The sequence below is a fragment of the Nannospalax galili genome, unplaced genomic scaffold, assembly GCF_000622305.1.
Source record: "Nannospalax galili isolate Female #2095 unplaced genomic scaffold, S.galili_v1.0 scaffold3465, whole genome shotgun sequence".
NCBI lineage: Eukaryota > Metazoa > Chordata > Mammalia > Rodentia > Spalacidae > Nannospalax > Nannospalax galili.
In genome coordinates this window covers 173690-186725 of record NW_008353021.1, presented here as the reverse complement: position 1 = coordinate 186725, position 13036 = coordinate 173690, and the positions used below count along the sequence as shown (strand labels likewise).

The following is a 13036-nucleotide window of genomic DNA, read 5'->3' as shown; positions in this document are numbered from 1 at the left end:
TACACAGTATGAGAATTCTTAGCTCTTTATCTCTAGTGAACCGCAAGTGTTTTTCCTTCAGCTTATCTTTTGACCATGTTAAGTATCATTGTTTTTGTTGTTGTGCAGGTAGTTCCAAGTTTGTGTAGTCTAACTTGTTGACGTTTTATCTCTGGTTTCTGAACTTATTGATATACTTATCAAAACCTTCCTTGACAAAAGGTTATTCTGTACATATTTCTCCAGTGCTTTTATTCCACTCAGTTTAACTTCTTACTGTCAAGAATTTTTAAACATATTTTATTTGTTATTTTTATTTTATGTGAACGAGTGTATTGCCTGCATGTATGTGAGTGCACAGTAGAGGAGCACATGGGAAGCAGCCAGAGCAAAAGATAGCCTTCAGTAGCCTGCTTCTGCCAAACAGACCCCACCTTCCACAGTCCCACCACCTCTCAGCAGTCTATTCAAATCAAGATTCAGGCACCAGCAAGATGGTTCAGAGGCACCTGCTACCAAGCCTTATGACCTGAGTTTCTGAGTACCCAAGTCCCTGAGACCCACATGGAGGGAGAAATGACTCCTGAAAGGTGTCTTCTGACCTCCACATGCCTGCCATAGCACTTGTATGCACATATATACATGTACATACAAAATGAATGAATTTTCTTTTTCTTTCTTTCCCTCCCTTCCTTCCTTCCTTCCTTCCTTCCTTCCTTCCTTCCTTCCTTCCTTTCCTTCCTTCCTTCATTCCTTCTGTCTTTTTGAGACAGGGTCTTCTTGTAACCCCAACTGACCTGGAACTCATTATATAGATCAGGCTGGCCTCTCACAGAAATCCTCCTGCCTCTGTCTCCCAAGAGGCACCAGATCCAGCAATTTCTTTTTTTGCTGGGACACTCTTGTAGCCCTGGCTGACCTGGAACTGGCTATGTGGACCATGCTGGTCTTGAACTCACAGAGATTCATCTGCTTCTGCCTCCTAAATGCTGGGATTAAAGGCATATGTCATCACACCCAACATGAACAAATTGTTTAAATTCATGACCTATTGTCACTAGCAATGTCCTAATTTCTCAGTCCAGACAAGGTTAGCCATAAGGGACAAGATGACAATATTAAATTACTCTTAGTTCCTTGGACCTGTGAGCTTGATCTGTTCACAGAACAAACATGTAAGTAAAGATGCCTTTTAGATATCTGGAATTTGTATCCGTAAATTGGTAAGAGTTTGGGTCAGAGCCAATTATGTTGGTCAGAATCACAGAGATGGGAACAGTTGAGAATGAGGAAGATTAGAAAGATCTACCTTTCCTTGATGCAGAGGTTAAGCATTATTAGAATACATAGGAGCTGGAGAGATGGCTTACTGGTTAAGGGTGCTGACTGCTCTTCCAGAGAACCTGAATTCGGTTCCCAGCACCCATGTCAGGTGACTCCCAACTGCCTGTAATTCTAGCTGCAGGGGATCTGGTGCCCTCTTTTGTCCTCTGGGTACCACATGCATGTGGCTTATAAAACACATAAATAAAAATTAATACATATATAAATAATTCAAAAATAGTGCTACATGCCTTGAAGCATTATTAATGTGAATATTTATTATAAGCATTCATTCTGATGTTTATTTTTCCCTTAAATAAGCTAAGCTATTGGGGCCAGAGCAGTTTGACTCCATAGTTGGCAGCTGATAGATAGACCTTTCCTTGGTGCCTTTGCTTCCTTAGATTGAAGGACTACCAATCAACAGCCAGCCTGACTTTCACATGCCAGTAGGTGTGGCTCTGAACATGTCATTGGACCCCTTGGGGAAGCAGGACAGCAACCACGGCTACCTACCAAGACACAACTCTGTCCCCTGATGAGTTGTGTGTCAGAAACAACAGTTTCAAACAGCTTGTGCCAAACTTTTTGCCATCATAATCCTTGGTGAACACCACACAATCCTTCAGCCGTTTCCACCTAGACCAGAGAGGTATCACTTGCTCTGATGGCCCAGCAGCAAAAGGCCGGAACTGCAAACATAGTCTTTCATTAGCATGGGGACAGTGCTGTGATTGGTGAAAGTGTAGGTTCTCACTTGCATGAGGGATGATGCCTTGATTGGTGCAAACACTGTTGTGACTACTGCAAATGTTCTTTTCTGGCTATATAAGTATAAATTTAAGTATAAATAAAGTATAAAATAAAGTATAATATAAGTATAAATTCCGTTCACTTTGTGGCCAATCAGGAGACACTTGCCTGTACGGCCTCCAGTGTTGATGCTTATGGGCTAGTAAAATTTGCCTTCTCTTGAGTGATGTTTCCTTGCCTACTTAAAAAAAAATATTTTATTTGTTATTTTTATGTGTGTGAGTGCACTGCTTGCATGTATGAAGGTGCACCCATGTCGTGCAGTGTCCGCAGAGGTCAGAAGAGGGCATCAGATTTCCCCTGGAACTGGAGTTATGGATGGTTGTTAGCCGCCGTGTGGGTGCTGGGAACCAAACCCAGGTCCTCTGCCCTAGCAGTAGGTGCTCTTGACTCTGAGCCATCTTAGCAGCACCTCCTTGCCTACTTTTGACCATCATTAGTAGAGTGGGTTGAGCTGGTAATAGGGAGAAAAAGGACAATGGCACAGGCAGCGTCAACTGTGGCCGTAGCAATAGTAGAACAAGAACAGCAGAAGTGTTCCAGAGAGCAGCCAAGATGAAAAGGACAGAGAGCAGAGATGATGAGCAAAGAAAGGGCTCCGAAGACTTGTAACGACTCTGTGGGCCCTGGGAGCCAGAGGAGTTCCAGAGAGCTACCAAATCTTAAGAGTCTAAGGATTTTAGCACCCTTGGCCCTAGAACTGTAACACTTGTCACTATAGGGTCCAGCACTCTAGGAGTGTATGAAGGCTGTAACACTAGAAGGTGTCACCGCCTGCTGCTTGCTGCTGTGAACTGCCATTGTGCAATTACAAAATGTGCCAAGTGCCAGGCTACTGGTGGCTAAAGCCCAGAGAGATAAGCCTCCAACATGAGATCATAGAACCCAAGTCTCTAGTTAAGCTTCTGGGTGTGTTGGTCTAGTCCCTAGGCCTTGGATACTAACCCAGGATTGCCAACAGCAGAATTTCTGGCAACAAGGTCACTGGGGCGGACTTGAAAATAAATGACATTTATTTACTTATATGTGTTTCTGTGCATGCACACACCCTTGCCACAGTGCACATATGGAGGACAGAGGACAACTTGAGGGAGATGATTCTTTCTTTCCCCCATGTGAGTTTCAGAGATTTAATTTACTTCATCACTTTGATGGCAAGCACCTTTATGCAATGAGTCACCTTGCCACCCCCAGTCCCTTTTTTTTAAGTGAGAGGTGTTGTATTGAGACTCAAAAGAGAGATTTGTTAGCTTTCACCCATTTCTCATGAACATTATTGTGGAGGCCCAAAAATGTGAAAAGAAGAAAGAATAACATTGTTTTTGCCTTTAGAGTATCATAACAAAGATATATTTCCCACAGTTGCAAAATGTATACGCACCCTATACAGGAAAGCAACTTTTGGTTTCTTACACCTAAGTAAGTTTAGCATTTATTTATTCATTTATTTTTTGAGACAGGGTCTTACTATAGATAACTCTGGATGATCTGGAATTCTCTATGTAGACCAGACTGGCCTCGAACTCAGACATCTGCCTGCCTCTGCCTCCCAAGTGCTGGGATTAAAGGCATGCACCACCACTCCCAGCTACAATACAAGGATCTTAAGTGTTCTAAAACAATAGGTTTTGGTAAATGTCTCTACTCATACAATTTGCACTCCATTAACATGAAGAATAGATCGACTCCCCAGAAAGTTCATTTTCAGCTTTTACCGTCAATCTATTCTTTTCCCAAGACAAGATGAGGTCTTGTATAGAAAGATTGTTAATATTTTTACCTGTTTTAGAATTTCCTATTCATGGAAGCATATTTTGTGTCTAACTTCATTCACTCAGCGTAGTCACCTTGAGACTCATTCCTGTAGTTTATTTCTTTGTATTATTAACTCATATATCTAAGTACAGATGTACCAGAATTTATCCATTCATTTGTTTGTCTGTTGAAAGATGTTTGGGTTATTTCTAGCAGGGAATCCTGCTATCTGTCTTGTTGGCAGCCATTCTGAATTAGGCCACAGGGCTTGTGAGATGGCTCAGAGAATGAGTAAAGTCACTTGCCATCAAGCTCGAGGACCTGAGTCAGATCACCCGATCCACATGGTGGAAGGAGAGAACAGACTCTTACAAGTTACTCTCTATTAATCTCCCCTCTTGACATACATCTTCACCACACACACACACACACACACACACACACACACACACACACACTCTCACATCACGGCACACAGATGCCCATAAGCACACACACACATGCACACACACACGTAAATAAATGTAAAAAATTGAATTAAGCTGCTAGGAATATTCACGTAAATCTTTATGGATAGGATACGTGGGTAGATGCTTATAAGTGTAACTGCTGATTTATGGGGGAGGTGTATGTTTGACTTAGGAAAGATGAGAACAGTTTCTGAAGCAGTTTTATAATTTTTGTATTTTATTATATCTGTATAATTTTTGTATTCTCACTAGCACTGATTGAACATTCTGTTGAAAATGCTAATGAAGGAGTTAAGAGCATACCACACTGCCATATTCACTATTTTGACTTTAAAGGCACTTAAAAAGCAGGTTCAAGAGGGTTACTTTGAACTCTTTCATGAAGGCAGGAGATGACAGTCCTAGTCCCTGATCTAGAAGGAAAGTAACCCAACCCTTTTATCACCAAGGATGGGAAGTTGAGCCCAAGAGAATTCTCCACAAATCATTAGAAATTACTTTTAATGTTAGATTTAGGAGAGGAGAAAAGGATCAAGTTTAGAGTTTGAAATAAGAGCCAGAGCCAGACCTGCAACAGGTAAGGAATGTGTTTATTCAAGGTATCACAACAAAGGACAGGACACCCACCTCTAATGAAGGGGGATTTGGATTTATATAGGAGTTCTACTGAACACAGCTGCAGGAGTTCATTTGGTGCCAGGTGTCCTTGGGTGACTGAAGGTCTTCTTCCAAGACTATTTTCTCAGGTGGGTGGGGCAGGAGAGCAATCTGGGGCCCTAAAGGAGACAAGTCCGTGCCACAGTCTCCTTCAGTCCTGGGAGTAACCAGTGGATAAGGCTTGAGCAAGGCCCACCTGCAATTTAGGGTCAGTTGCTTCCCTAGTGAGGCTTATGGCTCCTCTGCAATTCACACATTCTATCACTTCATCTTCTAATAACGTAATTTAGTTACTTTTCACAACTCACTGTTGTCTAAATCAATGTATAATTTTTGAGCTCTGTGTCTTAGGGTCTTAATTTGCTTATTAAAGCACCCATGCCACGTAAAACGTGAAGTAAATAAGTGTACTTGTTTCTGGTCCTATTGACAGTTTATCAGATCTAGCTGAAAAACACTAAAAGGATAGAGGTAACATTTTGCCTTTTAGCATTTGAAAATTTGGTAAGACTGTTCAATTTTAGCCACTCTGAAGATGTGAAACATTTCAATGTGCTTTTAATTTGCATTTCCCCAGTGTTGACATGTTATGTGCTTGACTATCATATCTCCCCTTTGTGAGATGTCTATTCAATTCTTTTGTCTATTTAAAAAAATTGCTTTTTAAAAATTATTTAGAGTTCTTTAAATATTCTGAGTACAAGACCTTTTCAGATATACATATTGAAATTTTTTGTTTGATTTTCCTTATTTTCTCCATCTTTTACTAAGCATTCTTTTTTGAAAATTTTATTACTTTTATGTGTATGTGTGTATTGCCTGCATGTAGGTAAGTGCACCCGTGTCTGCAATGCCGGTGGAGGTCAGAAGAGGCTGTCGGATCCCCTGGGACTGGAGTTATGGACAGTTGTTAGCTGCCATGTGGGTGCTGGGATTCGAACCCGGGTCTTCTGCAAGAACAACCAGTGTCCTTAACCTCTGAGCCCTCTCCAGCCCCTAAGCAAACATTCTTTTACTAAGCAGGCATGTTTCATTTTGAGGAATTTTGACTTATCAATTAAAAATTGTGTAGTTTTAATTTCTGTTGTATCTAAGATATATGAAAATATTACCCTATATTTTCTCTAAGAGTGATGTGTTTTCACATTTTAACAGTACTAATCCTTAAGCTGCCTATATAAATGCACCCCAGCCCACCCCCAGTTCTTCATAATTTCTCCATCCCCCCAGTGCCTCCTACAGTGGCATCTGGGTAGAGTATATATTTTTAAGCTCAATTTGAATATCAACTTTTGTTGCTTTTAAATTGGTGCAATGCCGTAACCCACATCAGCAGCTCAAAGCTTAATTGAGCCTAAGCGTCGACCTAGAAACTGTTAAAAATAAGGTGACTGTGACTCACTGGTAGGAACGGCAGGTCTGGAAATCAGATCAGTTTAAAGCTTGGCTAAACTTACGGCCATCCCAACCGACCATGTTTCCAGCCGGTCAAGAGGGCAGATCATTTTAACGGAAGTGACCTGCAGTCCTCTAACGTTTCTGTGTTCTCACTAGTTTGCCTTTCGAGAAACTTAAAAAAAACACCGAAGGGAAAGCACTGTTACTGCAAGGTGTGAAAAGTGTGGACTGTTTCACAACAGGAATCAGTGGCCGGGACCGTAAGCTTTCCAACCGTTGGCTCAAGCTCTCCGCCAAGAAAATGGCAAGAAGCTCTGACCGGATCGGAGGGTTGTGGTCTTAACGTTAGTTCCACCGTGTGGCTTTTGGTCCTGGAGCCTCCCTGGCCGGCAGTTAAACATGGAACTCCTCATTGGGTATTCTTGAAGTTAGCAGGAGGAATCAGCTGCCAGCTTACTGCCGAGTGGAAAGCTGCACGAGATTCCGGGATCGGAATGAAATGCTAATTTCTGAGGTCGAGCGCCGCGGCGCCGCACATTTTTGGCGAGTCTGCGCCGGGGCCGCGGTGCGAAGCGAATCGCGCCGGGAGGTGGACGCCGGGTCAGCCTGCGCCTTTTCCCTAGTAATTTTGGAATCATGCCTGAAATGCCGGAGGCCATGGAACAGGTAAGAGCTAGCGAGTCAAGAAAACCTCTCCGTCCGGAGTTGCCTTAAAACCTTTCCTGAACGACTGGAAACGGCAGAAGGGGTGCGAAGCCGGCGTCTTGCATTTCCTTAAATTGGATGCCAAAAAAAAAAAAAAAAAAAAAAAAAAAAAAAAAAAGATAATAATAACCTAGGGACACAGTAAACTACTTGGGTAACTGACCCAGAAAATCAAACGGGAGAGCTCAGTTGAAGTCACTGACAAAAATAAAACGTAAAACAATGATAATTTTATTCCTCAGATTAAGTGCCACGATGGTGACGGTTCGGTGTGTTTAAGGATTTTCTCTGGAGTTCACGCTCCAGCTTTGTGTTGGACTCGAATCTGCTAATGTGACTTTGAAATCCAGTTTGCACTCTTTTTAGCCGTGAGTAGGAAGTGGAGCTTGTAAACAAAGACCCTAGCCTCATGAAAGAAAATGGTAAACATTGCAGCTCAGGGTCTGCGCCCAGAACTATGCCCAACTTTTACCCGCAGGTAGCCAATCGAGTTCTTAAATACAGACAGCAACCTTTCGGTCCTTGTTCACAAGGCTGTTCTGAAAGCCAAGCTGTCAATGGTACAAATCCTTGAATCTAGCTGTTGAGCGCATTTTTTTAGCCTCTGTAGGAAGATGAGATTGCTTTACACATTCCGACCAGAAACAAAAATCTCACTTTTAAGCTGTGAGTTTGAGGGATCTTGGATTTGCTCCCTCGCCTGGATTTTTGTCTGATAATGCTATAATTTAGTGTTTTCTTTTTTAAGAACTGTAAAAGTCTGGGTTTTTTGTCTTTTTTTTTTTTTTAAATCGAAAAGTTGGACCTCAGGCTATCCTTGTTTTCTCTTCCAAAGAATTGCACGGATAAGGAAGTAAGTTCTTGGGGGCGGGCTGTCACAGGGCCCCGACAAAAACTTTTTAAAGGCGGCTTAATCGTTCTAAAATAAACCAACAGGATTATGGAAATAAGGCTTTCGGAAAAATCCTAGCAGTGGTGATCACGCCTTGGGGCGTGGGAGTCTGGCCTAGAACAGACTGTTGGATATAAAGTTGGCGAATCCTCTCGGTGTGTGAGAGCTTTCTATGTAAATTTCAGTTATAACAGGTAGGGAAGAGTTGAGTGCTGGGTCGAACAACACTTAGGGCTGTTGTTTCTGATTCACTTAAAGTAACCACGCGGTTTGGAAGAGCGCCCAGCCTTGGCGCTCTGCTTGGCTCCATCTTCTTGAAGTTCTTGCCAAGGCTTGGCCCCAGAGAGCAGCCCCAAGGTCCAAAGGGCAAGTCTGGGCGCCTGTAGATACACCGAAAAGCAAAGTTCCGGGCTCGTTATCACAGTGCAGTTTCTCATTCTTTAATTATGGGGGGGCGGTGAAGAACCTGTCTTTTAAATAGGTGCCCAGATAATCTTCCTCTCTCCCACACCTTTGTATATTTAAAGGCTAAAAGTAGTTTCACATTTTTGAAATTTCACAGCCCCACCTATTTTTTTTTAGCACCCCAGAACAGTTTCCAGAGATATATTAACTTATCTTTATTTTTTCTCTATGTTTAAAAAAAAAAATACTCCTTGCTGAGGTTGGTGGCACTTGGGAAGCTGGAGGATCAGAAGTTCAAGGTCATCTTCAACTACATAGTAAGCCCTAAGCCAGACTGAGCTACAAGATACTGTTTAAAACCAACAGAAGTCTTAGCGTTCAGTAGGTGTGTTCGCGGTGCCTTTAGTTCGCACATCTCCTAACTTTAATGTTTTAAGGCTATTTTAGATAGTACTTGCGCAGTTGGTTCTTAGACATTGGACAGTTTGCAAACCTGGAACTCTGGGTGAATTGATTCTATACTTCAGCTAAGAAGGAAAAAGTAGAGGAGGGGGAAAAAAACAAACAAAAAAACCAAAAAAACAACCAGCATGCCAAAAAAAGCCCCCAAGGAACCCTGTTTATTGCTTAGCGTCAGGGCCCGTGATTGGTGTATCCCTTTAAGAACTGGCACATGGGCTGAGAAAGCCCGCCCCTTTTGAGGGCGTGGCTGCGCGCAGCCAATTGGCGGGTGCGGCCTTGGCTGCGGAAGCCGGAAGTGGTGGCCGGGCTCGGCCTGGACCTGGGGGAGGCGGGCCTTGGGACGCCTGCGCTGCTGCCCCGGGTGGTGCTGCGCTGGAGCTGGCGGCGGCCGCGGTGGCGGCGGCGCAATCACGGCGGGCATGGTGGGCCGGGAGAAGGAGCTGTCTATCCATTTCGTCCCCGGCAGCTGCCAGCTGGTGGAGGTGAGGGTCCGGGCTTGCGGCCGGCGGGGATTCCAGGGCTGCGCCTCGGAGTTTGTTTACCTCGCACCCTGCTGGGCGGTGCTCTGCCGCTGCAGCAGGAAGCTGGGAGGTGGGGGCTCCCCGGGACCCGGACCGCTCGTTTCCAGTTTCTATTCTGTGTTCGTCATCTTTGGTTTGCATTTCTGGATCTTAAAATCTCCAGTCTTGGAGGAAGAAGAGGGGAACGTGGCTTTTGAGAAATGACAGTGTTAGTGGTGTCAACTTACGGAACCCATAGTTTTCACGGGGCACATTATGTTAGGCGCCAAAGAGGTATCAGTCTTCCCAACCATGCGGTGCCGTTACCGCTCTGCGTAGTCCCGAGTTCATTCAGTAAGATTGAGCAGGAATTCTAATTCAGATCTGTTTGACCTATCATGCGTGATGGAAGACTGTTGAAATTTGGGAGATGTATCTCTGGTTAACACCGCTCTCCCCCACCAAAATACGATCCCCCCTTACAGCACAGCTGATAAGAAGACTGCTAATTCCCAAATGTGTGTTACTCAGTAAGGAAGAATTTATCAGGTGGCTGGTTTTGTCAGTGCACTTAATTATTTTTTAATATTTGCTTTGTGTGTGCGAGTGTATTGCCAGCATGTATGTAAGTGCACCAGCTCGTGCAATGCCCGCGGAGACCAGAAGAGAGCGTCAGATCCCCTGGAACTGGAGTTATAGATGACTGTTAGTTGCCCCTTGGGTGCTGGGAATTGAACACTAGTCCTCTGCGAGAGCAGCCACTGTTTTTAACCCTTGAGCCATCTCTCCAACCCCTCAATGCCAAGTTTTTATGCTTGAGTGGTGTATACTCAGTACTGCCTTCAAGTGACGCGGTGTTTGCTAAAGTTCAGATGTGTGTGCTCTTTGTAATTCTGTTTTCCTGTGGGCTTTAACTTACTGACAGTGTGTTTCCAAATGTTTCTGTATATGTGTATGCGTGTGGCATATAAGTTTAATGTGTTCTCACAGTTTAGTAAAGAAATGAAAATTGTCAGGCTAGTGGCACACACCTTTAATCGCAGCATTTGGGTGGCAGAGGCCAGTGAATTTCTGTGAGTTCCAGGCCAGCCCCACTACAGGGAGACCCTGTCTCTAAAGACAAAAAAAAAAAAAAAAAAAAAAGGAAAATGGTGAACTAGGTCTGTTGACTTGCATGCCCGTAATTGCAGCATTCCGGAGGCTGAGGCAGGAGGATCACCAGGAGTTTGAGGCCAGCCTGGGCTACTGGTAACACTGACTCTCTCTCTCTCTCTCTCTCTCTCTCTCTCTCTCTCTCTCTCACACACACACACACACATGCACGCACGCGGTGGGTGCCTTTTGTCATTAAAATGGTATAGCTATGATTTGCACGCACTTGTTGCCCTCTCAAAACCTGTGCAACTAAAACTCACTCTTGTCTGGTCTCTGTTAGAGAGGCAGCCTACTGTGGTTCCTGGTAGCACTCCTGCCGTTGGGGACAATAGGATGACAGGGTGTTGGGCCATTCCCATCTGAGTTCATCGTTATGTCTGTTGTCTGAGAATCTTCAGTTTCTGAAATCCCAAGGGTGTCTACTGAAAGACCTACCTCTGGGAATGTTGTGGAGGTCAGTCAAGTGAGTGTGAAACTTTGCCAAGTTCAGCAGTTTCCTAAGTAGTAAGTAATAAGGTATTGTATTTGTTTTAAGAATACCCTCTGGCAGTTATTAGTGATATTTTGTTTTCTTAATTTCCTAGACCATATTTTAGTAGGTTTTAAATTGTATGTATTAAATGTTTCAAGAGTTCGGTGTTGTTTTTTGTTTGTGTGTTTTGACTGGAGGGGTTCAAAACCAGGGCGTCAGTGTACTACAAGCTTTTCGGAGTTTGCAAACACGATGTGAAACGGTGAATTCCATTCATCTTATCTAGTTTATGCCAGCAGAGGCGGATATGTAGCTTAAACTGCTACATGGTCTACTTTACTCATATAAACAAAATTGAGAAAGTAGACTGCTCATGCGGATAAATAAATATTTCAAACTCTTCATTGTGGTTGGGGTAAAGTAGACAGCCTTTTATTCCTGAGTTCCTCTAAGTGTTTTCCTCCGTTTTGAAGAAGCTAAAATAACTTATGGAATGGTAGTTTACACAACTGTTGAGGGGAATACTTCTTTTCCTAAAAGAACAGTGAAACAGTATGCCTGCAAAAGCTTCAGGTTCAGAGCTCTCTTTATAAGAAACTCAAAAATAGATGACTGTTTTGTTTCACATCATTTAATTTTAGAATGAAGCTGCCTTAAGTAAATAAAGCTCTTTTCACACTATTAAAACCCTTAGTGCAGGTAATATGGATTGGGAAACTTAAAAGGTGGCAAGAGCCTTTACCCTCTTGTCTCATTGTAGCAGTGAGGAGTTAGATCAGTAAGTGTTCTGATTTCTCGGCACCACAGCTGTGGCAGAACAGGCAGAACTTTGATCATTCATGAAACCAAATGTAAATTCTGAGAACTTAGAAAAAACGCAGTGTATGTGACTTCCGTGTGAAAACAGTAGGACTCAAGTCCTGCTCTCTGCTTTTTTCTTTTTCCTCTGGACAGGAATCACTGACCTCTTTAAACTCTAGGAAGCTCACGTTGGAAATTACAAAGGGGAACAGCCTGTATTTCTATAACTGGATAGTTTTCACATATTAGGTATTGTTCTTTCCTTTTCAGTAAATGCTTGCATTTCAGATTTCTATTCTAATAAATAAATATTTTTGAATGACATGTGACATGTGTATTATGTCATTTTCCTCTAGGGCTGATAACATATTACTCCAGAGTATATGAATATAAAGTCACAGTTTCCTCATGTGACCCCAATTTTTTTTTTTTTTTTGTCTTTTTGAGACAGGGTCTCCCTGTAGCCTCAACTGGCCCAAAGGTGTGTGCCACCATGCCCAGCTACAATCATTTTTTTAAAAAGTGAAATGTATTACAGTCCCATAAGAAACTTGTTCTTCTTGAAAACTAATGCTGTATCAAATCTAAGATGCTCTTGTTTTTTTTTTTAAATTATTTATTTAATAACCACACAATCAGAAGAAGCATTTCATTACAACAGCATTGACATATTCAATAACAATTTCCAGAGCTAAGATGTGTCTCCTTCAAAATTGGCTGTAAAATTTTAGGTTTATAGTTGAATTAATACAGTTATACAATATTGTACTCAGTATAAACCCTATAAGACATAAAATTAAATGAGGTTTTATACTTTAAAAAAGATCTCCATCTCACTATTAAAATACACAGTTTCACACAGAAAAATTCATTTTCAATATGATTAACAGTAAAATGCACATGCATTTCTAATCTTTATATATCTGATTATTACTGGTCACAGTCGGTTACTTTGTGAGCTCCTTGGCATCTGAGCGTGGATATAAAGTCATCAGGTAGATTTCAATGGTAATGTTTTTCACATCTACCAGTTATTAAGGAGCAAATTTTTATGCCTTGAAGAATTTTTTTTTCTTTTTTTAAATTTATTTATACACCGACTTCCCACATAGCACCCTTCCATACCCTCCCTCCCCCGACTAGAGCCCTTATACTCTGATATCCCTGCTACTGTCTGCTGTGTTGTCAGCACCCCCAGCCATTCCCCACTACTTGCCCTTCTGGTGAATCTAGTCAGCCTATCTAGAGG

The 13036-nt window shown here is 42.5% G+C and overlaps 1 protein-coding gene and 1 pseudogene across 5 annotated transcripts in view; one reads left to right on the top strand and one right to left on the bottom strand.

Annotated features, from left to right (window-relative positions):
• Positions 1-6600: 6600 nt before the first annotated feature.
• The window catches only part of Mat2b (methionine adenosyltransferase 2B), a 21224-nt gene continuing 14788 nt past the window's right edge, over positions 6601-13036 (top strand). Inside the window, exon 1 of one of the 4 annotated variants that reach the window (XM_008850285.3) lies at positions 6601-7061. In XM_008850285.3, the coding sequence (XP_008848507.1) occupies positions 7032-7061 (30 nt within the window). In that variant the 5' untranslated portion in view covers positions 6601-7031. Of the gene's footprint in view, positions 7062-9168; positions 9342-13036 lie in introns of those variants that run through there. The other 3 variants (XM_008850286.2, XM_029554631.1, XM_008850284.2) reach the window with 3 other exon arrangements.
• The window catches only part of LOC103747748, a 4713-nt pseudogene continuing 3139 nt past the window's right edge, over positions 11463-13036 (bottom strand). Inside the window, exon 2 of the transcript XR_607857.2 lies at positions 11463-11519. The product of XR_607857.2 is annotated as a deoxyhypusine synthase pseudogene (transcript). The remainder of the gene's footprint in view (positions 11520-13036) is intronic.